The sequence below is a fragment of the Macadamia integrifolia genome, chromosome 4, assembly GCF_013358625.1.
Source record: "Macadamia integrifolia cultivar HAES 741 chromosome 4, SCU_Mint_v3, whole genome shotgun sequence".
NCBI classification, from domain to species: domain Eukaryota; kingdom Viridiplantae; phylum Streptophyta; class Magnoliopsida; order Proteales; family Proteaceae; genus Macadamia; species Macadamia integrifolia.
The window spans coordinates 18,584,570-18,608,289 of NC_056560.1; the positions used below are offsets into that span (position 1 = coordinate 18,584,570).

The window sequence follows — 23,720 nt, forward strand, 5'->3', positions numbered from 1 at the left end:
TGAGGACAAGTGCAAATGAAAATCAACAAGAAGAACAAATAAAAGAGGAAAGAGGCGTCCCTAGGTCCAATAGGAATAGACATATCATGGCCTCTTGGAATCTCCACATTGACACCATCCCCCCATCTTGACCCAGCCTCCCCTGCTTGCTGCCCCCCCCCACCCCCCACCCCTACCCCTCACCCCTTTGAATCCTAGTGTTTCCTTTCCTTGGGCTTGATCTAGTTGGGTGCCTTTTGGGTTGTAGATCTCTTGATTTTGAGCTTGCGATGGTTCTCTCTTGGTTGTAATTTGTTTTTTCGTTTTGTTTGGTTTGCCTTGCGCCCCCCCCCCCCCTCTTTCTCCCCCCTTGTATATTCTTCCCTGCTTTCTTATGAATTTATTTATTCATCCGAAAAAAAGAGAGGAAAGAGGCGCAACCCAGCAAGTCAGGAAAATGTCTGCTAAATGGGATTGGCAACTTGGATCCTTGCTCTCAAATATCTAAATTTGTTTCCTTATTATAAATCCGGTTGTGGTTATTCATGATATTATTCTTCAAACAACTGATTCTTGGTAATAAATGCTGGTTCTGATTACTGGTTGTTATGATGCCATTGTTCTGCTGTTATTCTTCAAGCAACTGATTCTTGGTGAGTAGATTCTTTATTTCTGGTTTCAGGATATGGGGGATTTTTCTTTTCTTGCTGTTTGTGCAATTTTTTTTTTTTTTTGGGTGTCGGCTTATATGTTGTTCGACTGCAACTGTGTTAAGTTGTTAACTGTTGGTTCTCTATTTGCAAACGAAGCTTTGGTTATTAACCTGTAGCCTTTTATTCCCAATCATTGAACTCATCAATTATTACCTTCATTGCCCAAGCTGATTAAATATAGCCAACCAAACCTTTAATAAGTTTCAGGATTCTTTCCCAAACTAGAAAGATGAATTGACTTCACCAGCATCCACAGCTCTACAACTGTGGCTGATCAGCACATAGGTAACAACTTACAAGTTCAAGCTCCAAAATAGGAACTACTTACCAAACCAATAAACCAGCAATACCAGCTGATGGAAACAAGGTTCAAATAGTCATTTCATTTTGCTGTTTCGGATGCCAAAATACAGATGCTGAAATTTCCACTGAAACAGTGTATTTTTTCCATTTTTTTCACTTGGCCATTTTTTGGGGATGGGGTGGGGGAATGGTCTAAATGAGCAGAATTTCTACGAAACATTGCATTTTTTGGACTGAAATTTGGCGAAATTAGCAAAATTTCAGAGAAACAGTGCTGATTCTGGGTTTTGCCTCCTGGTCAGTCTCGGACATGTCGAAATTAGCGAAATTTGGAGAGTTTTTGAACCATGTATGGAAACCTCAGTTGGAGCCATAATTTATATCGAGGGTAGGGGCTGACATGCTCAATATGACTTCAAAATCAGCCAAAGTTGATGGTTGGGTGTCGTACAACAGCAAGGTAGAAAATAGAAACTAGAGAGTGTTATAGTAACTTACAGCCCACGGCACAAACCTGCCATTAGATAGGGCTGAAAGTATTATCAAAGGAGCAGATCAATGAAGGTATTGCACCCTCAGGGTTTGAGATGAAACTTCTGGCCAGAACTGGAGTTGTATGGACTTGAAGTTGACTGCAGTAGGAGACCAAACCAGCAGTGCCACAGGGTTGGAATAAGTCTTCATCACTAGCTGTTGTGGGTGGATCAATGGAGTACCAATCAATTGAAAAACAGCAGAGAATTGATGGCTTAATACCTCACTGCTAGAAACTTGTTGCAGGTTTAACAAGATAGAAACTAAGAAAAAAAAATGATAGAAGAGAAAGGGGATATTGCCAAGGCCTCTCACCTACGGCCTTGGTTGGTCTCTCACCAACCATATGTCTCTCACAGTCACAAGAAAAGCGAGATTTTCTTCAAACTCTACAGCCCCTCTTTTTATTAATAGCTTCAATCAAAATCCCCCCTTGCGTGGAGAAATCCATTGCAAAATAGCAACCCAATAAAGTAGAAGCTAACCTAATATAGTCCCTACTTCTAGTTACATCTCAGAATAGAAACTGGATACAAATAAAACCTACATTGTAGCTACCTTCTAAAATAGAAACAAGCAGAAAATAGAAACTACTTAGAAGGCTTCCACACAGGTCATTAATAGGCCCAAACCTGGCCCAATTTTTGGGGCTAAGATATAAGCTACAGGGGGCTTTAAATCTGGCTTGATGGACTGGCTGTTTCTGGTTCTTTCCTCTCTTCAACCTCCATCAATCTGCATCAATATGGACCTAAAATTTGAGTCTTAACATTTCAAAGAGGAGCCCTTAACTAAGTACTATCAAAACAGGTACCAATTTTTAGAGGTATTTATTCTTTTCATAGTTGTTGTAATAAATAAAGAATTAGTTGCAGATAATCAGTTGAGAGGGGTGGGGAAGGATTGATTGCCCCAAAAAAACTGGAGTACAACGTAGAATAGCTTTCGAGACAGCAATCGAACCAAAACTACAACAATTGGGCTAATGCGCCATCAGCAAGCAAGAAGCTGGATGCACTAACGTGCAACATCTTTTTGCGGCTTATTTGAATAGGGCCTCATCTGTTGATTCTTGGTGCGCATTAGCACTATACTAAACAAGCAACAGCCCTACTATACTTACTAATAATAAAGATAAAGGCTAAAGGTGCCTCAACTTTACTCTATTAAGGGTTACTTGTCTTGTTGAGTACGAGATCGCTTCACACCTCACCATTTCATTATTCCTAGTCTGTTCATCACAATTCTTATCATATAGGCCTAGTTCACTTGGTCTAGCTTCAAATTTTTAGAGTTATTTAGGTATTTTATTCTTTCATCAACCCTAAATTGAAATTGGCCCACTCCAAATTAGCGGGGGGTGGGGAGAGCAAGGGAATGGTGGCACAACCATGAGGATAATTTAGTTCGTCGTCTGTGAGAAACCACTACGTGGGAGGAAATGAAGGAATTAAAGGAGAATTACTTACCTCAAAACTTTCGATGAATACTTCACGACCAGCTCAACACCCTTCGGCAAGAGTCCTTTTCAGTTGAAGAATATATGGATCAATTTGATAACCTCTTTGCCCACACAGGACTACAAAGAAGATGACCAATTGATTTCCTGATTCGGATTGGGGCTACGAATTGAAATCAGAGATAGGATGGGAGTGACCAGGATCACTAGCTTAAATGACTGTTTTGAGAAAGCTGTTGAGGCTGAAGATTTGATCAAAACATCCACCCAGCAGTTTAATGCACAATCCGGAGATAGTAAAAAAAAAAAAATTCTAGCATATAAACCATGTGGGTTTCCTACTCAAACTCCACAGTTCTTTGCAGATAGAGGTAAGGCTCCTATGATTAGCGGAGTTGCAACCAAGTGCTATCATTGCAACAGGTTCGGACACTTCGCCAAATTCTGTCCGCAACGTTGCAAACATAATTCAGTCATTGCCACAATTGAATCCAATCATGAGATGCAAGTTTGTGACACCTAAGAAGATGATGATTGGGGCAATTAATGTAGCCTGCGATGAAAATGAGTAAGACACTACCCTAGATGATGAAACTAATGAAGAGATCTTCGAGGTTAATGTCATGAATAAGATTCTAGTAGCTGAAGCTAAGGGTAAAGATTGGCATTGCCATTGCATATTTTACACCTTGATGTCCAGTGGGCTGTTGACAGCCCAAGTCATAATGGATAGTGGGAGTTGCATAAATGTTGTTTCGCAAGCTTATGTTATTGAAGGAAAATTGAAGCGAGAGGCACATGCCGCACATCCACAACAACAGTATCTTAGAAGTCAACCTATGATGTTCTTTACTACTGAAGTTGAGTGATTATGAAGAGGATTTATGGCGTGATGTCATACTGGTGCATCAGGTTGATAGCAGACACTTATTATAATTAGCCATAACCCATCAATCTTTTTCGATGGATCATTGCGCTCATCCTTGCTTGGAATCTCCATGTAGCCCCGACCCCATTTAGTTGGGATAAGGTTTTGGATGTTATTGTTGTTGTATGGTGTGATGTCATACCCATGGTGTTGATGGATGGTTTACTTGCACGGCCATGGATGTATGATAAAAATGTGTTGGTGGGAGGCACCAAGAATCAATGTTTATTTGACTTTTAATGGTAAACCCTTAATTCTTAATCCACTCAACATACCGGTGGTGAAGACAAAGCTTAGAGCTGCCGTAGCCAAAAGACAACAAATCCTATAGTCTGTAGCCAAGAAACAGCCAACAAAAGAGGCTCAACAAGAAGAGTCGAGTACAAACAAAGGGTGTCATGCTGAGAAGAAGCTCTTAGCTTTACATCAACGAGAATTCTTACAGACCAGCAAGGAAACGGGTGTACATGAAACTAGCTTTCCCCAACCTATAAGGGATTTAATAAGTATAGGGTTCCCAATTCGTAAACTTGATGTTATTATAGGCATGTTGACTGATGCTACTATTTTTTCCAAGATAGATTTAAAGATTGGGTACCATCAGATACGAGTCCGCCTCGAAGATGAATGGAAGGCAACATTCAAAACTAAGGACAAACTGTACAAGTGGAAGGTCATGCCCTTTGTGTTACCAATGCTCTGATACATTTATGTGGGTGATGACTCAAGTTCTCCAACCCTTATCGGCAAGTTTCTTGTGGTATATTTCGACATCATCTTGATATGCAATATGGCACAAGTCCTACACCATATGTGGTGTATGATAATAGTGTTACATACTGAAGAACGCTACGTCAACCTTAAGAAACATCCATTCATGTTACCAAAGGTTGTTTTCCTTGGTTTTATTGTGTTGTCCCAAGGAGTGGAACCTTACCCTAAAAAGGTCAAGAGCATAAGTGATTGGCATGTACCTAGAACATTGATTGAAGAAGTTTTCATGGCTAAGCATCATTTTACCAATGCTTGATTCAGAATTTCATCCCTATCATGGCACATATTGCTAAATGTATGAGGGAGAGTAAAGGCAAATTCCAATTGATATTAGCTGCCATGAAGACTTTTGCATAGATTAAACAGAAGATGACCGAGGCTCTAATGCCTTACCCAATTATGATTGTATCTTCCAAGTGGCCATTGATGCATCCAATGTTGGGATTGGAGGTGTTTTGATGCAAGTAGGGCACCCTATTGCTCTTTGTAGTGTGAAAGTTGAATGAAGCATTGGAGGCACTATCTCATTGGCAAGGAATTTATACTCTACTCTGACATGAACTTCTAAAATACTTGCACTCCCAGAGGTTGATAAGCAATCGACAAACTAAATGGATCACTTACCTCCAGGAGTTCATTCTTGCCTTGGAGTACAAAGCTAGAAAGGAGAACCAAGTAGCTGATGCATTTGGTCGGAAAATGCTTACAATAAATATTTGCGGGCCAAAGCCCTAGCCATGATCACATTAAAGGTGAGTACCTTTTTTATGCTGATTTTTCTAGCGTATATGAAATTTTATTGGCAGGAAGAACCGATGCCAAGTATTCAATACATGATGGTTTTCTCTTCCTGAGACACAATTGTTCGTTCCCAACACTTCTTTGAGGTAGCGCCTTTTTCATGAGTTATATGGAGGCAACATGGGAGGACCCTTTGACAAGGGCAAAACTTGCTGGGCATTATCCGAGGTGCCACATATGTCAACTTGCCAAAGGAGAAGTAGAACACAAGTCCATACTCACCTCTACCCGTACATCACGCACCATGGCTACACATCAATATGGACTTTGTCCTTGGCTTATCAATGGCACAAGAGCAATATGATTCCATTTTTGTGGTGGTGGAGAAATTCTTTAAAATGGTTCATTTCATATCTTGTCAGAAGACATTTGACGCAAGCCATATGACGGCAATGTTTCTTTAAAGAACAACTACATGGATTGTCAAAATCCATTGTGTTTGACCAAGATGTGAAGTTCATGAGTTATTTTTGTCAAACTTTGTGGATGCGGACCTAACACGAAGCTAAAGTTTTCTATGGCATTTCATCCTTAGATAATGGTCAGATAGAGGTTGTAAATCGAAGCCTCAACAATTTGTTATGTTTTCCTATTCGTAATCATGAGAATGTGGCCTTCAATAATTGACATTGCAAAGTTTTCTTATAATAGCTCTATCAATCGCACCATGGGTCACATACCCTTTGAGACTATGCTTGGTCTTTAGCCTAGAAGACCCGTTAACTTGGTACCATTACCCCTTAACATCTGGGTGAGTGTTGAGGCAGATGAGTTTATTAGACATCATAGAGGTTCACATAGTAGTTTGTTGACGCATTGCATTAGTAATGGTGTATATAAGGCATCCGCATACTGACGTCGCTGTTTCGTTGAGTTTTAGCTAGGAGATTTGGTTATGGTTCGTGTTGCTCCGGAATGGTTCACTCCTGGTACCCATCACAAATGACACTCTCGTGAAATGGATCCGTTTAAAGTGCTGAAATACATTTGTAATAATGCTTAAATGCAAGGATATGGATTTCGATCTTGCAGTAGGTTTTGACCCAACTCGAAATCGAGATATCGGTTGAAACTGGGTACTTTTGGGGCAAAATTTGACATATCATAGGCTGGTCAAAACTGGTTGAAACTACTAAAATTGGGCCGGCCAAAAGACTCAAAACTGGTCAAAATTAGTTAAAACTTATCAAAATTATTGAAATGTGCGAAATATCGTTGAAACCAGTAACATTTTCAATTCGACCCATGGTTTTGTCTCGACCAAGATTTAGAACTGTCACATTTAGAGTTGCCACCAGATTTGAAGATTAGCAATGTTTGTTAACATGGTCAACCTTACTCTATATGTGGGTCATCATTCAGACGAGGGTGATATTGAATCTGCTTTACTACTTCCCCTATCAAAGATGAAATAGGGGATGTTCTAGATAGCAAGTTCACTATGACGTGGGGCAGCAAGCATAGTTGTCATGGTGCCAAGGCGAACCAAGGCGTTGGGGGGCTGCCTAAGCGCTTGGGCAAAAAGGCGTCCACCTTAAGGCGAACAAGGCCACCAAATGATATTTTTTATTTTTCTTCTTTTCTAACATTATTTAGTATATTACATATACGTTGTTTCATAAAAAATCAACATTAAGCCACACCAAGTCAGAAAAAATAATATTAAGCCACATCAAGTCATAAAAAAATCAATATTTATTCATAATAAATCAACATTTAGAGAAATTCTCTTATTTTATGACAAGTTTGACCGGTCAAGTGATTTTATTTTTACATAAGACTTTGTGTATTAGATACAACACAAAACCAGTTTTCCAACAAATCTAAGATTACTTAACTCTGAGTTGTAATGACAAAGTTATGTTCTGGTCAAACTTATTTTAAAGTGCGCAAATGCTATTAAAATCTTCTGAATGAAAATAAATTTATGGACATCAAAATAAAAGATAATATTTAGCATAAAAAAGTGCCAAAATGTAAGGTGACATGCAATGCAATTAGGAGACAGTCGCCTAAGCCCCAGGAAAACTATCTGGACACCTAGGCGACGCCTTGACAACAATGGTGGCAAAGGCTACTATTTTTTTTTTTTTCTTGTCAAATGGAAGGGACAACTGAACTTGACTGTACATGGATCCATGGCGACGATTTCGTACTTAACACGGATTTATACGAACACTAAGTTTCTTTCCTTCATTTGTCGGATTCAAGTGATCTTAAGCCAGGGGGGCTGACTTAGACTGGTTCTTGGGCCAGAAATATAGCTGCAAGAACCTTAGAAACCAGGCCCTTCACACAATACTGGACCTTGTTTCGATGGGCCTTTGGGACAACCAGCCTTCGGCTGGGGGCCAACCCTTCTTTGTTAGGTGTTAGTGGTTCACTCAAAACCAGATCGTGGGGGTTCAGTTTAAGTGTTTTATTTTGTAATCTTGCTTTTAGATACTTTCTATTTTGAGTTTCAAAGCTAGGATCTTAACTTAGGGTCTGTTTGATAACGTTTCAAGAAACGCGTTTCTGTTGTTTCTGTGTCCAAAAACGGAAGAAACGGAACAAAAAACTTTTGATAAAACTGTTTCGTTTCACTTGTTTTCAGAAATAGAAATTGAAATTTCTATCTATTTATGGTTCAAGAAACGACCCAGGCCAAACAAGCAGAACTTGTTTCGTCGTTTTTGAAAATGACTCGTGGCCATTCTTTCGCTGGTTACTATCGACTTCTAGAAACGTGACTTGTCAAACACCTTCAATTCTGCTTCTGTTTCTAGAAACAGAAATTTATGTTTCTGCCGTTTCTTGAAACAGAAATAGCAGAAACGTTATCAAACGGGGCCCTTAGTTTACGAGTCCCAATATGGTCTTCTAAGGGACTTTCTATTGGACAATTTGGGGTGGTCCGCATGATTTTAATGAAGATTGAACTCTGGTTGTTACCAATGGCTGTGTGAAACAGTATAGGAGAGAGTACTATGTGAGGTGAAAGACCTTGAAGTGAGAAGCCTAGGTGCGGGTGAGAGAGTCAATCCTCTTTTTCTTCTGTTTCTTCTCCATCAATCCTACTTCCTATTTCTTGGTTGAACCTGCAACTTCAGGCATCAGAAAGGCATTCAAAGGTACTGTTATAGTGTTGAAGTTGTTAAAGATCTATCAATCAAGATCCAGTGGAAGACCAGGCCTAAGGATTACATGTGAGAATTTTGAGAACCTGTAACTATTGATCAAGCAATCCATTACGGTCCCAAGTTTTGAAGGTTGAATACCCATCTAGGGTTCTTCCTTTGATGGCTGTTTGAAGTTTATCACATGGCTAGGTTAGTTATATCAATGAGTTACTATTTTTTATTTCTAACCTTCTAATTCTGAGTTCTCTTCATAGTTCTGTATCAAGCCATCAGTGTAGGTTGATAATTTCAGAAGTTAATCCCTTCAGTAGAGGCTACCTTCAACTGAAAGGTCTGGTCCTCCAGATTGGTCAGATGCTAAATCTGGTACACTTTGTAATTCTGAGATTTAGCCCTCTTTTGTTGCTGGAACTATTGGTTAGACCTGCAGGTAGACAGTTTATTAATCCTTATCTTAGGATAGGATATCAGTCTCCTAACTTTACATTAGTTATGTTTATATGCAACACAGAAGCAATGTCATGCGATATGATATAATTAGTGCTAGTAATGGTCTAATATGAGAAAACCAACATGTGAAAACAATGCTTGGGATATAATATAAGCATACAAGACATGTAGCCTTGGACCCAAGAAAGAGCCTGGATGCCTAGGCAACACCTTGACAACTATGGGTGAAAAACAGTCCATGGCCCAACCCCAGACTCATGTAAGTGTTTCATGAGTCCTTGGATCCACTTCAGGGTCTGCTTTGCATTTTTTTTTTTTTTCTATGATCACTTTCCTGCCAGCTCGTAATTCTGCTGCCTTCAGTCACTGAACACCTTCACATTTTCTTTGCTGCTCTATCACGTAGAAGTGCTCCTTTCACTGGAAGGTATAATCCATTAGAACCCCGATTAATTAAATCTGTGGCTCCTGAATTATCCTTTGCACTCTATTGTCTTCTTGCTGCAAATTGTTCTTGTTTATTTTTTGGGGTAAAATATTTCTCTTCAAAAGACTCAATAACCCTCAATATCTCTAGGAAGTTTGGTTGAGGATTCCTCCTTTTTTTTTCTCTTTCCCTGCCTCCACAATAGCTTGGCACCTTAATTGGAGTGGGACAAAACATATTCAAGCATTCAAATATGCATCCTAGCTCAATATGGTTTATGGATTGACAAGGCCTGTATGGTCAGTTACAAGATCCCTGAGGATTTCTTTATTCCTTGTTTGTGTCTACAATTTTGCATATTTTTCAGACACAGCTGTGCAGAAAAGAGGGAACAAGAGAAGCTGTGGTAGCCTCATATAACATGCAGAGGTTGAATTTGGAGACAAATGAGGGACCATAAACTATAGACCTTGAGGCGCTTTCTTCCAAGAAGATAGCAAGCTTTTGAAATGCACAATTCATAGGCCACAGGTCATAGGAATGCATTTGATGGAGTTAATGTGCCATCAAACTAGATTGAGACTGACACTTGACTGCGTAGCTCATCAGTATGCATCTCTTGGTGCAGTCCCTTGGAGTCATGGCTTCTTCCCTGTGTCTCAAAAATGTTGGAGGTGCTTCTTTGCAACTGCCTTTGCACATCTTTGTGCTTGTTAGCTTTATGCTTCATGAGGATAGAGGTATCTCCTCTACCTTCTGAGTTCTAAAGTAAATGCTGGATGATGGAACATAGTATATATGCATCGACTCCACCTGTAATTAGGGAATACTGGGTGAAAGTTCTAATTTTCACTTTTTTCGAAAGACTATAAATTAGGGAGGGGCGTGTGTGACTACCTCCCCCCCCCCCCCAACCAAAAGTGGTGCATGCCCATAGTTTTTAAAACTAGATCAGATGTTAAACCAATTCTTTTTATCATATAACTATTGGTTTTTTACTTTTTACTTGAAAAAGTAGGGATATAAGCTGGAACTCTTTATGTTATTGGTTCTGGTTTGATCCAGTTTTGATTTCTTTCCTGATTGGATTTTTTGTTTTAAAATATGCGCTTGGCTACAACAGAGATTGGATTTGCTTGCTTCTAGCTTTTACCCTGCCATTGTTGTCTGATTACGTTGTGAAGTTGATATTATCCTTTCGTAGAGCAGAGATTGTGTTTCTTAGTACCAGATTTCTTTTAGCACCATGCCGTCTTTGTATTTTGGGATCAAACTTGAGGATTAATTTAACATGATATATTCTTGCATCTTTTCGGATGGAAATAAAGGACGGTGGAGGGGGGGGGGATTGGTTTCCTTTCTACCATATAACCTGATTTTTGGCCGTGTTGACAGGATATTTAGCACTCATTCATGTATTGAGGACAATTAGTTTGCCCACATTATTTAAAGCCTCAGAAGGTTTAAATTGTAAAAAAAAGCATTATATCGTGTGTGAATGAGGTATGATTAGTTGACAATGTAAATTTTAATGCGAGGAAAGTGTGCAAATTTTTTTTTTCATGTTTTTCTTTGTAGTTTTTATGTGCTATCTCAAACGAAAATGTGGAGCCAATTATTAAATTTCTCTGGTCGCAATCACGTATAGACACCACAGTTACCTGACAATTCAACATGTTGATCTTGTAAGGCTTGCAACCAATTCGATTAGCTGTGGTTGGATTCGAACTTGGAGGGAAGAATCGAATCATCTGTAATCAACCGAATATAAATGATAAGAGGAAAGATTCAGACTTGGACAGAAAGAAACCCTTATATTGTGTTTGATATTCTGCTCCAAAATGTCCAAAAAAAAAAAAAAAAAAAAAAAAAAAAAAAAATGGTGATGAGTAGATACTGTTTTGGGTAATCTTGTAATTTTCTCTCTTTTCTTGATGATGTGGGCTCATATGAATTACATCATTCTTGCTCCCGTGCCGTGTGGTTAGGGTTTGGAAGGGAGGCAATCCCATTTTTTGTTATAAAAGTAGTGAAAATCTATCTGATCCTTGAGGGAGGGAGTGCTGAGCCAACGATTTGAGGACGACGTGTTTCCAAAGATCAAGCCAATAAATTCAGCCAGAGTAGTTGACAAAGGTGGGGTCAAGCCATGCATCGTTCCTGGTTTTGGTGGACTTAAAAAAAAATAGAGAGCACAGCTATTTCCAGGAAGTGTGAATGGAAAATGGTTGGTTGATGGTCGGTCAGCTGATTAATTTATGCCCTAACTTACACTCAAACCTAAGCACATACCTCTCTCTATTCTATATTTGGTTTTAAAGAAAGCACCACCAGTTGTACTACTTTTGCCCACTGAACTAATGGAATTATCAGAGGTGACTTTCAAGTCTTCATCCAGAGATACTGAGATAGTGTGACAATGAGGGAAACTAGAAGTTAGAATTTGCAACTTGCATTTGCATGGTAGTGACACTGTCATAAATTAAAAACTTGGAATGTCTCAAGCATTCCCTTCAAACCACGGAAACATAGTCAAATAGGTGGATGTGGTTTCTCCAACACATAGGCTTATGTTTGGTTGTCATTAAATGAGAATAAAAGAAAAAATATTGAATTTTAAGGAGAGAAGTAGACACGTAACAAAGTTATTGCATCATGATGAAAAGATATTTGCTAATTATACTCTCAAAAGCCAATGGATAACTGCAGCTTTTTCTTGGTATGCTTTTCTGATTGCATACAGATTGTCAATGGTGTCAATGGTGATTCAGATTCGGCCTCCCCTAAACTTCAAACTATTGCTCGAGATATTTTTTTATTAACCACTCACTTTACTGGGTTTCGAGTCCTTCATTTTCCTTGAGATATGGTATAACCTGCTCATATTCTTGTTACTCGGGCATGAATTTTCCTTGTCTGTCTGGTGGGATAGCATTACCCCATTTTTCCCTTTGTAATTCTTAATTTTTTTTTTTTTTTTGGTACCAAAAAAAGAAAAAAAAGAGCCAACTTTTGGATCCTTGATTAACTTGAATATTTAATTTTCAAAATGCGATTAAGGTCCGATTTATTCTTGAATCCAAATTTGTGAACTCAGCTTCAGCATAATTGATTGAAGTTTGGTACGGATAACAAGCAAGGAAATAAAACCAGGGAAAAGGCTCAGCTTAGAAGCCAAACATGGAACAAAATGGAAGGAAAAGAAGGCTTCTTATGTATTCATCTATAAACCCATAATGAACTTTTTATGTTACTAAATTCTCAAAAGGGATTGTTTTTATTTTACAAGCTGCCAGAGATCAGCAGTTTTAACCCATGGATTATAAAACTTTTATCCAAAAACAGACAAAAACAAAAATGAAGAAAGGAGAAGAAGTACCCATCCTGAATACAACATCTCAACTTGCAAAACCTAGCTTTGCTAGCTAAATCATTTGCCACCACTACTAAAGATCTGTTACACTTTATCATATTTACAGACTTAAAATAAGATATAGTGCAATCAGATAGCAAGACAGACATATCCCAGGGCCATCCTTTCTTGCCGTCTTGTGCTAACTAGTCCACCACTTACTTACAATTCATCCAGACCTCTGTTTCACCCCTTTCCTGCTTATGAGCTGCTTGAAGTCCTTGTAACAGATCCCTAACTTCATCATCTTGAGCACTCTTTGCAAAACCATAATCAACCCATGCTAGAAGAAAACTGAGGCCCAGCCAGTTTCCCCAGTTTGTGGTCATAACTGCCATCACAAATTATCACTAATGGTTCCACAGGTGATATCTCATAGTAAGGATTAAAAGAAGCTGCCTCAACTTGACCTTTTTCATTCAACATATCGTCCAAAACATTATGAGAAGGGGAGGGGAGCACAATGGAATTAAAAACATTGAGATATCAATTGGGCAAGATGATAGGGATCAGGATTTTTCCTTCTTTGGTGTTGATGCTCACTTGGAAAATAGTTTCCTGCATCGCCTGCTTTGCTTGGTTCGCAGACTAGCCGCTTCAGCCTCACCATTCACTACCTCATCAATTAAATTTTTGAATATGGATCTCTCAACATCCAGTACAACCCCTGAAACATCCTTGCGGAAATCTGTCCAATTCTCTGATTGATGCATCACATCCTCCCATAAGATGCTTTTCAAACTGTCATCCTCTTCATCGAAGCTGCAGACTGAGTTGTTGGCCTGCAGCTGATCTAACTCAGAACATAACTCCTTCAGAAGTTGCTGTGCATTCAAAGTCCTACCTGCCAGTTTATTGGCACGGATCCATGGTTCAGGTGAAGGGACTGTGGAAGTCAACTTCCGAACAAGAATCTCGTTAACAGCATCAAACACGAGCTTCCTGTGGAGCTTCTCTTGGTTGGGTCTTGATCGAATAGACTTTTCACTATTGCACTTGTCTGCTAGGATCCCAGTGCTTGCCTTAGTTTGCTCTAGGACAAAGAACAAGTCAGGGTTGATTGGGTGCCCTGACGGGTGTAATTGAATGCTCATCAACCCAGAGCTCAGGTCTCTGAGGAGCAGGCCTGAGGCTAGCAATATCTCAGAGATGTATCTGTGGTCAGGGTTTGAGTTCTCACAAAGTGATGCAATGTAATCTGTTGTGGCTTCATTGTGATTCGAGTTCAGTTTTCTAAGTTTCTGAACTAAGTTCTCAATGTTTTCCAACTTCTTTCGATTGATGTCTGAGCTAAAATTGGATCCTTTGCTGTCAGACAACTGGTCAAGACCCATTGGGTTCCATCCATCTTCACCAGGATTATCATCAGAGTTTGGAGTCTCACCATCTGCAGCAAGAAAAATCAGTGAAAATTTGATAAATAAAGAAGCCTGCAAATTAGCCACACACAAACAAGGGGGGAGAGAGAGAGAGAGAGAGAGAGAGAGCTCCCTTCTATGAACTCATATAATTTGTAGGATGAGCAAACTATCAATTTGCAATAAGTCGTGTCCGAAATGCTACCACCATGTAGTGGTTCCGAGGTTGCTATTATGGGTGCTGCAATATGGCCTAATACTAATCAGCTTCCTGGGGCTAAGATCATTGCAAGTGCACCAATTGCAATAAAACAAGCATATGTAGAAGATACTCAAATGCACCATGCGTTGGATAGGATATTAAGAATGCATCCCACAGTTGAGGATGCTTTGGCCATCAATTTCACTAAGGATACCTAGTGAAAATTCATAACTTGGAGTTCTTGTACTTAAAATGGTCTGAATTGGGGGAAGAAAAGGATAAAAGAAGTCATCTAATAAGATGTGTGCACAGTACATATATTTTCTCATGCTAATTTATATTGTAATTAGTAAATTTTACCATATCAACACTTATTTTGAGAAACAGATAAGCTGGCCATTCGCTAATACCAATGGATACTACATGCAATGTAAACCACCAGGAGCAAAGCTTCACCTTTGAAGACAATCAATGTATTCTTCACAGGAGACGGCAAATCATCTCTGTAAAACGAGGCATCTAAAACAGAAACAGGACTTGGTTGTTCAGGAGCAACAGTTGCAAGTTCTGCCATTGAACCGCCGTCTTCACTCAACCTGGCTGATGATATCTGAAGAAGAAAACGGAGAAAGAAAATTAACTGGTGAACCAACCTTATTCAATAATCAAGTGAACGCTTCAAATAAGGAACACATACCTTCTGTTTGCAGCTAGAAATTGGATTCTTAGCTACCATTTTCGGTGAACTCAGGCTACCTTGCTGGAAAAAGTTGCAGTTGATCTCAGCAGATCTGTCAGCGCTTGTCACTTCCACATCCATATGTGAGCCTGAGCTGATGTTGCTGTCTGATAGCACAGAAATATCATCTCCTAGATGACTCAAATTTCTCGTTTCACTACTTAGTTCACTTGATTGGTCATCACTTTGTTGCAAGTTGGGTGATTTTGGCCTACATTTTCCACCTGGGGAACCTGAATCTGTTGGCTGCCTAAGACTTTTCCTTCTTGTTTTGCTAGCATCTGATGAAGGGATAGGGGGACGAGCAGAACGCTTCTCCAACTCAAGCCTCCTTTGATGTAGCTTTGGGCTAACAGATCCTGAGCTTTTCACAGGGCTTCCATTAGTTTCTTTGTGCAACTGTTGAGGCCTGCTTAAAGCCTGCATTGATGTCAAGGTTCTCCCATTACTTCTCTTATCCGAGGAACATAGAGTTTTATTTGCAAGCTCTCTAGGAGATTGTTTTGGAGGCAAGTCCTTCGCAGCTTGTCTGCTAGCCGGAGCCTTTCTATTATCTCCAGAATTACCACTTCGGGGCTTACGAAGACCAGATAATCCATCAATTGGAATAACTGATGAAGCAGGCAGACCAGATTTCTCGATAAATTTTGCTGGTTTCATTATCACAATTGGGGATTCAAATGCCTGTGAAGAATTATTTCCTTCTACTGAGTCAGATAGCTGGTGGTTATTCTGTGGATTTCTCCTGTTTGTGAATCTTGGACTCTGGTTGAAACTGGTGTGGATTGGGCCATAGTCTTTTTCAGACTTTAAGTTGGTACCTTGATCTTGTACCTTTTTGGTTTCCAGAAGCCCCTTAGCCTGCATTGCTTCCAGTATCTGTTTCAGAGCTCTGAGATCCTTATCTGATTGTTTAAATTCAAGATCTTTGAGCCTTTTTTCAATCTCACTATAAACACTTGGAGATGAGTTCAGTGGCCTTGAAGGGGAGTCCCAATTCTTGAATGCCGGTTTTTGAGAACCACGCACACCATCCTGCTGTCTCCAAGGAGCTGGTTCAATTGGACACCTTGAACTTGTAATGGGTTTCATGACTGAATCAGGACATCTCAATCGTGGCGACATGGGGTCTTTGAGGGAGCTCCTGGGGGAGCCAGATACTCGACTTTGTGTACTTTCATCTACTGCTTTTGATGATACTGAGAAAGGCTCAAGGTGCCTACTGGAGGAGGTTTTAACAAACCCTGCCCGACTGTCGGTGACAGAGATGGGATTGGGCAATGCTTCCAAGCCCATCAACTTTGCTACAACACTAGGAGGCCTTTTGCACAGTCCTGGTTCTTGCTGTGAGTTTGTGATTCTGTCATTAGAGTTGCCACTATTCATCTTTAGATCCTTCAAAAAAGAATCTGATTTTGTATTTTTGCTAGAACCCCTCATTGAACCTTCCCTGCTGTCCAAGGAGAGCCTTGGTAGCTCTCTCAACTTTGTGGTAGATTTGGAGGTGTCTCGTGACTCAAAAGATCGACGAGGTATCTCTCGCCCATCGTAGGAGAACCGAGGGGCATCCCTGGAAACTTGAAACAAAGAAACATCTTTTGCTTCGTATGATGACCTTGGTGATTCTCTGGCTTCATTAAAAAAAGAAGGGGCTTCTCGAAGTTTAGCAAGAACTCTGAGTGACTCATTGAGATCAACAGGCATTCTGGGCTTCCCATTGATTCCGACACCATAAGATCCATCAACTGATTTAGAAAGTGGCAAAGGCCTTGGGGAATCTCTGTGCTTGACAGCGCGGCTTGCTGCTTCTTTGGTTGTAGTTTTAACAGATAAACCACGGGATTCTCTGTAGATTGATTCCTTAACCACATCACGTAAGTCAAGGGATTGTCGCCCTATCTGTGGAGAAGCATTGGGGTGGTTCATAGGCGGGTGGGGGTCCCTCAAAGGTGTTTCTGTCAAAATGGTTTGGTCAACGGAAGAGAACTCAAGTTGAGATGACTTGTTACAATCAAGAGAGGAGAATGAAGATGAGCAAGAGGAGGATGAAAAGGATGTCCTGGATGACTCCATTGAAACTCTTCGATTCTCATGGACGTTCCTGTTGGGATTTCTTTCCTGCAGTTATAATATATTATAGATATGTGAATCCTCCCAGAAAATTGCAGACAGCTTCAATGGAGCTTCCAAATTCAAAATGAAATTCAGTACTTACTGTAATTGATGGTAGATTATGTTCATTATTATTAGGCTCCATTCCATGGCTGCCATGATTGGGGTGCAAGTGACCTGTAGAGAAATAGAAGAATTGGACTTAGAAGATAGAGAGACTGATGGTCTTACATGCTGGAGGAGGATGCAATCCAACATACAAAATGAATAAGATGCAAGTTTTGCACCACAAAGATAATGACAGTTAGAATGGAACAGACTTCTCAGGGACATGGGGATTTTCTGCGAAGCCATGAAATGGAAAAATCATGTCCTAGACTCCTAGGCACATAAACATAAAGATAAACATTGTTGATAAACAATTCAGAAATGAATTTTTATCACTTTTTACAGAAGAAAATTTATTTTAAAAAATCAAGACAATGTTAAATATGTAATCCAGGCAATAACACAAATTCTTGATGAGCAGATTTTCTTTTTCTTTCTAAATATGAAAATTAATCAACTGTTCTCACAGAGATGTTGGAAGTTCGAAAAATCTAGAGGAAAACGTGCTGAGGAATCATGACAACAAAAATGAAAAGAGTAAACTTTCCAGATATACTAACAGCAATTCAATATTTCCTTGAAGCTATGATCCCAAGAAACTCATGAAGCCATGAACCAAAATGCTAGTCCACTTAAGTACCAAATTTATGAATTAACTCAAAATAAATGATTCAAAATTAGAGTATTAAAACCCAGGTAAAAGGGATAAAATACCTGCAGGAAGCCTTTTGTGACTGGAGCTAGTGATCCGCCTGCCAGTGTGGACATGGTGGCGATCGAAGATCTGAAAGATTCCAGTCATGCATCCAATTTGCTTCTGCAGGTCTGGATTGTCATCTGTCAAGGCATGTAAAAGCTTTGCAGACATCTCCACCTCCCCGTCTTCAACTACAAAGATTTAAGCTCAGACCCTTCAAACCTCCATCACCTACTTTGCAAGCCAGCAGCTTTATGATTCCCTCACAAAGAAGGGTAACAGAACTCAAGCCCTTAAAACAATATTAAAACTGGTTTTCGGCTGCAGAACAATTGGAAAAAGTGGACCCAAGGAGTTTCAGTGCAGAACCTCTGAGGAATTTAAGAAGTCAGAAACCACACCAAACTTTTCTATCCCAGAAACCCAAATCCCAATACACAAGGAACTCAAGAGATAGGACAACTAGTCCTCCCTCTCAAATATTTGCAAAACCCAGAAAGCAATTTAAGCTCCCAAGAAGTACGAACAGAAGGAATCCAAGATCACGTTCTGCCAGGTACTGATTCTGTGCCAAAGACAGAGTTACAGCTTTCGAACAAAACTAAACTTACTCGAATAACTTGCACAGCATACTCCGTAAGCTGATTTTTGATTGATTCCAAAAATCCTTCCAAAAACTCCAGTAGCAACCAAAATGCTACTTAAAATTCTGACCTTTGAAGAAAAACCCTTTGGGGAGAAGAAGCAAAAAACCCCAAATCAATATCTTGTCTTTCCTCCTTTAATCAGTGAAGTAGGACGAAACAAGAGGAACCGCTTATTGGGTTTCACAGAACAAGCCAGGCAATGCCGTCTGTAATAAATGACACAAGTACCCAATACCCAATACCCAATACCCAATGGCCAGAGTTATCCCACATCTATGCCTCAGAAATCCGAAAGAAAGACTGAATGCAGAGTTGCAGACTGCATTAGAGAAACTCTGCAGACCCAAGGGGGATGTTTTTTGGGTTTCTTCTGTGTTCCCTTAGCAACCAGAAACAAAGAAGATACAGTGGCTGTCCTTTGGGTCTGTATAAAGAATGCAAGCCGAGTAAAACAGAGAGATAAGATGATACATTCATATTAAATTGACTGTAGTGTGAATGAAAAGAATGAATCTAGTGAAAGTGAGAGTTGGCATTTTTTAATGTAATTTCTATCATGACTTTCATCCAAGGAGAAGAAGGTGAGAAAGTAGGAATATGATGAGACTTTGGAGATTCCAAGGCTGGCAGAGAGAGAGAGAGAGAGAGAGAGAGAGAGAGACAGAGAGGGAAATGCTTGTGTGGGTCAGATGTCTCAGATCTACTTTGGTCTCTTATCAAACTTCCACGTGGGTTGAGGGCTGATAATGAGGTGGGTGGGTCTGGATCTGTCCATGGGCATGTGCTGTGTGTCAGAGAAAGAGAAAGAGGAAGAGAGGGAGAGGAAGATAAGGAGGTAAGGGGAGTGGATCTGTGCTCTGGAAAGCCTGCAAAGTCCAAGTCTAAATGCCTCTTTCAAAGGATTTCATGGTCCAAATTACTACTCCAACCTTTGTATAATCCCATGTTTGAACTCAGAAGCAAGAAGACAACTCAATAACAAATACTTGCCAGAAAAAAATTGTGTACATCACCATATCATTGTGTACTACTATTTTTTTTTTCTGGGTCTAGTTAATCCCAGTGCTTGACAGCAAGAGTACTATTAAGTATTTTTAATTGTTTGTTTCTTTTCTAATAAAGGGGGGCCAGGAAGTACTTATTTCTTTATTTCACAGAAGCTACCACTTAATTTAGTTATTTTAGTAAATAGAGGTTATAAATGGACAGTTTCAAGCCAAATTGGCTTTAGTTTATGAGTTGGGCCGTTTGGTTTCCACTATCATCTTTTAGGTGAAATATCAAATATCCATGTGGTGGAATAATAATATCAAAATTAATTATTTTTTTCAGTACATTACTAGTCTAAGAAAACACTTGAGTACATAAACAAAACTAAGAAAACATTTCTCCTAATACCTAAAGGAAAATAAAACACTTCTTCCTTTTGTAAATCTAAAAGGAATTGTTTCCTTAAAAAGGCTGAGATTCAAGTTTGACTTTGTGCTTATATGTTAGCAGGGTTGCTAAGAAAATTTGCTCATCGTGGAGCCTTATGACATCATTAAAGATGTGTAATTTTAATAGAAAATTTAAAATATCCAAGTTTTTTTTTTATTTATATTTATTATTAGGAGAAAAGATTCTCACAACACGAGAATGCAGATCATTTTAGCAAATTTTTCTTATTTTTTTGCTCATACAAAATGGTGAAATATCTAAAATAGCCTCTTATTGGAAGATTCGAAAGAGAACTCTCATATGCCCGCATTAAAAGGCTGCCAAAGGGAGCCCTCTCTCACTCTCTTTCTTGTTACTCTTAATAATTAAGAGGGTATGGTGGGCATCGACACAGACAAAAATTTCACAATTCACAAGAGGTGGGGCAATCATTTTGCCCTCCTTTGTGTTTGAGTACCAATACCATGCCGCCATGAAGGATTATTTTTTCCTATAAATATTAGGGGACTTCGGTGGAGAGAGGATTTAGAGAGGATTAAGGTAGTACTTATAAAAGATTATGATGAAAAATTGATTAGCATTAAATAAAAATAGAGAAAATTTAAAAATCAAATAAATATCAAGTTTCTTCATCCACGGCAAAGAGATTCCCTCTCTTTATTGCCATAAGATTGAATGAGACTTTAAGGATAATGATGAACCTCCTATGATTTAAGGAAGAAATTTATGACCCTCAATTTTCTTCACCCACCAAAACTTTATCGAACAAATAATACTTCTCACAACACGAGAATGCGGATCATTTTTGCATATCCTTTCAAAATTCTTTGCTCATACAAAATAGTGAAATGTTTAAAATAGCCACTTATTGGAAGATTCAAAAGGGAACTCTCATATGCCCGTATAAAATGGGTGTCAGAGGTCCCTCTCTCTCTCTCTCTCTCTCTCTCTCTCTCTCTCTTGTTACTCTTAATATTTAAGGAGGGCTATGGTGGGCATCAACACCGACAAGAATTTTGCAATTCACAAGAAGTGGGGGAATCATTTTGTCCTCCTTTGTATTTGGATTCCAATATCACACCGTCAAATAGGATTTAGAGAGAATTAAGGTAGTACTTGTAAAAGATTATAATGAAAAAATGGTTAACCTTAAATAAAAATAAAGAAAGTTTGAAAATCAAATAAAGATAGAGTTTCTTCATCCACGGCAAAGAGATCCCTCTCTTTATTGCCATAAAATTGGATGGGAGACCTTAAGGATAATAATGAACCTCCTATGATTTGAGAAAGAAATTTTTGAACCACAATTCTCGTCACCCACCAAAATTTTATCCAACAAATAATACTTCTTATATTTCCTCATATCAATTCAATTTTTTTTTTTTTAATCTATTTATAGAGGTCAAGAAAATTAGATTTTCTTGTGTTGGTCACCAATAGATTGTCATATAGTTTATGCCTTATGGGATGGATTGCTTGTTTGTTTTAATGATTGTAACTATGATATATGTCTACATCTTCCCTAGTCCATATTATTGGATCGTTGAGTACTCCAACAATATCGTGGTCCAACCTAGCCGAACACAGAGAGAGGAAATGACACTAAATGCAAGACCACCTCACTCAGACAAATTAAGTTTTCCTGATCTGCCAAGTTTTTCAAAGTGTACAAACCATCCAAAATCTGACTGCAGGAAAAGGATTGGAACCGTATAATATTTCAGGTATGAACATGTTTGTAGATGCCAAAATACTTTGTTTGATCATGTGAAGAAGTTGGTTTTAATCCCCACTGACATATCCATCTAATAGCTTCTATGATTTACAATGAAAATGCTTGTGATGATGCATAATCTTAAGAGGTTTTTTTTTTTTTTTGGTGATTGGTGGGGTGGGTGGTAATTATACATGTATTGTCAGTATGTGTAATCCGATTACCCAAAAAAAATATATATATAGTAATATATATTGTGTGACATGTATTCACACCAATTTAATATATATTTATATAATTTATATATTTTTTTTTTTTTTTTTGAAAAAAAAAATCTACCCGCTTATGTGTGCTTAAGCCTATACATAAGCAGATGCAAAAAGATTGATACACCACTCCATGCGTTGAAGATACCTTCATGTGGCCTCCCAATGAGGAAGTGGTCACGCAAGCGGATAGGTTTCTCTTGTATTTTTAGTATATTTTTTGTAAGTCTTAGTTTACTCTATTCTATGGGGGAGGGAATTTGTGAACGTACCAAGTGGCTTGAACCCAAGACCTCCTAATAAGATGGTTTTTAACGCTTCACACTCTATCAAGTACTCTAGGCATTATAAATATATAATAATTTTGATATATTTATTAGTGTTTAAATGAAAAATAAATAAATAAATAAATAAATATCTATTTTTCATAATGATGCCACCTAGCAATAACTTCAAACTCACTTGCTATCCTTATTTGCATTATGCAACCTCTTTAATAAGTATATTCCAGGAATTGGAATGGTGTCTGTGATTCCTTGGGCACATGGCTGCCCACCACCCTTAAGCATTGTCAACCCTGCCTTGGTCTCAACTGTCACCTATTAATGCTTTGTGGGTCTCTTTCTCCCTCACCCTCCCACCTTCTTAACTTCTCATTACATCACTGTTTTTCTTAATTTGATTGATCAATGAAGTTTTTGTTTTTTTTTCCATGTTTGTTTTTTATAAATTAAAAAAAAAATTATAATAATTCTATTCTCTTACGCGGCGTAATCTATCGATATTGTAGCGTATCAGCCTAATCTCGCAAAATTTATTATTTTAATCCACAAGCTTGAATCAATAAAGTAATGCCTAATACATGTTTAATAGATAACAAGTGTTCATTCTGCAAATGAGCTTTCAATGGATTAAAATTCTGGAGCACAAGATCCAAATGGCTCACATGAATGGTGGTTTGCTGAGGATTTCAAACTGATCAGATCTGTGCCATTTACATACTTGACTTTATACCAGCTAAGCGAGTTGTCATTTTCTTGGCTAATACAAGCTTTTCAAATAGAATCTTGCTCTGGAACTAAAGGGAAAAAATAATAAATTAGATAGCCATTCTCTTTTATATGTTTAGGTTGCAAACCAATAGGGCAAGCTTTGATTTGAGTTACCCTCTTTTGAGCAAAATTTGAGGATTTGGTTGTGTAATGGAATGAGTTAAAATATTATTATATTATATTAAAATAGTTTTGATAAACTCCTTGGGAGGAGAATTTAAATATGTTTGTCTTATGTATGCTCATGGGGAATAGAATGATGCAACTCCTAACTAAAATATTTAAACTTGGGACCCATTGCCAATTATTAATAATTTGGTAAAAATTTTCAAAGAATTTTAAAGTATTTGGTATTATATAGTTGTTGAGACTGGAAAGTCTGTCAAAAGGTACAAAACCAATTATTTTTTCTAGAATGGGCCATTAGACATAGACAACCAAGAGAATGAAAGAGGGTTTCTTGGGGGTACTTGGAGGAATAAA

At 38.6% G+C, this 23,720-nt stretch overlaps 1 protein-coding gene across 2 annotated transcripts; it reads right to left on the reverse strand.

The window, feature by feature from the left end:
- Positions 1 to 12,893: 12,893 nt before the first annotated feature.
- On the reverse strand, positions 12,894 to 19,351 carry LOC122076737 (protein LONGIFOLIA 1-like). Of its 2 annotated transcripts, none has more exons than XM_042642233.1 (5): positions 18,136 to 19,351; positions 17,417 to 17,515; positions 15,160 to 17,319; positions 14,919 to 15,072; positions 12,894 to 14,289 (listed from the first exon to the last, which is right to left on the reverse strand). In XM_042642233.1, the coding sequence occupies exons 1-5, from the start codon at positions 18,187 to 18,189 to the stop codon at positions 13,442 to 13,444; spliced, it is 3,315 nt and encodes a 1,104-aa protein (XP_042498167.1). In that variant the 5' UTR covers positions 18,190 to 19,351; the 3' UTR covers positions 12,894 to 13,441. The 2 variants fall into 2 exon arrangements, with proteins under 2 accessions (XP_042498167.1, XP_042498166.1); XM_042642232.1 differs by having other exon boundaries at positions 17,417 to 17,490; positions 18,136 to 19,350.
- Between the last annotated feature and the right edge of the window lie 4,369 nt (positions 19,352 to 23,720).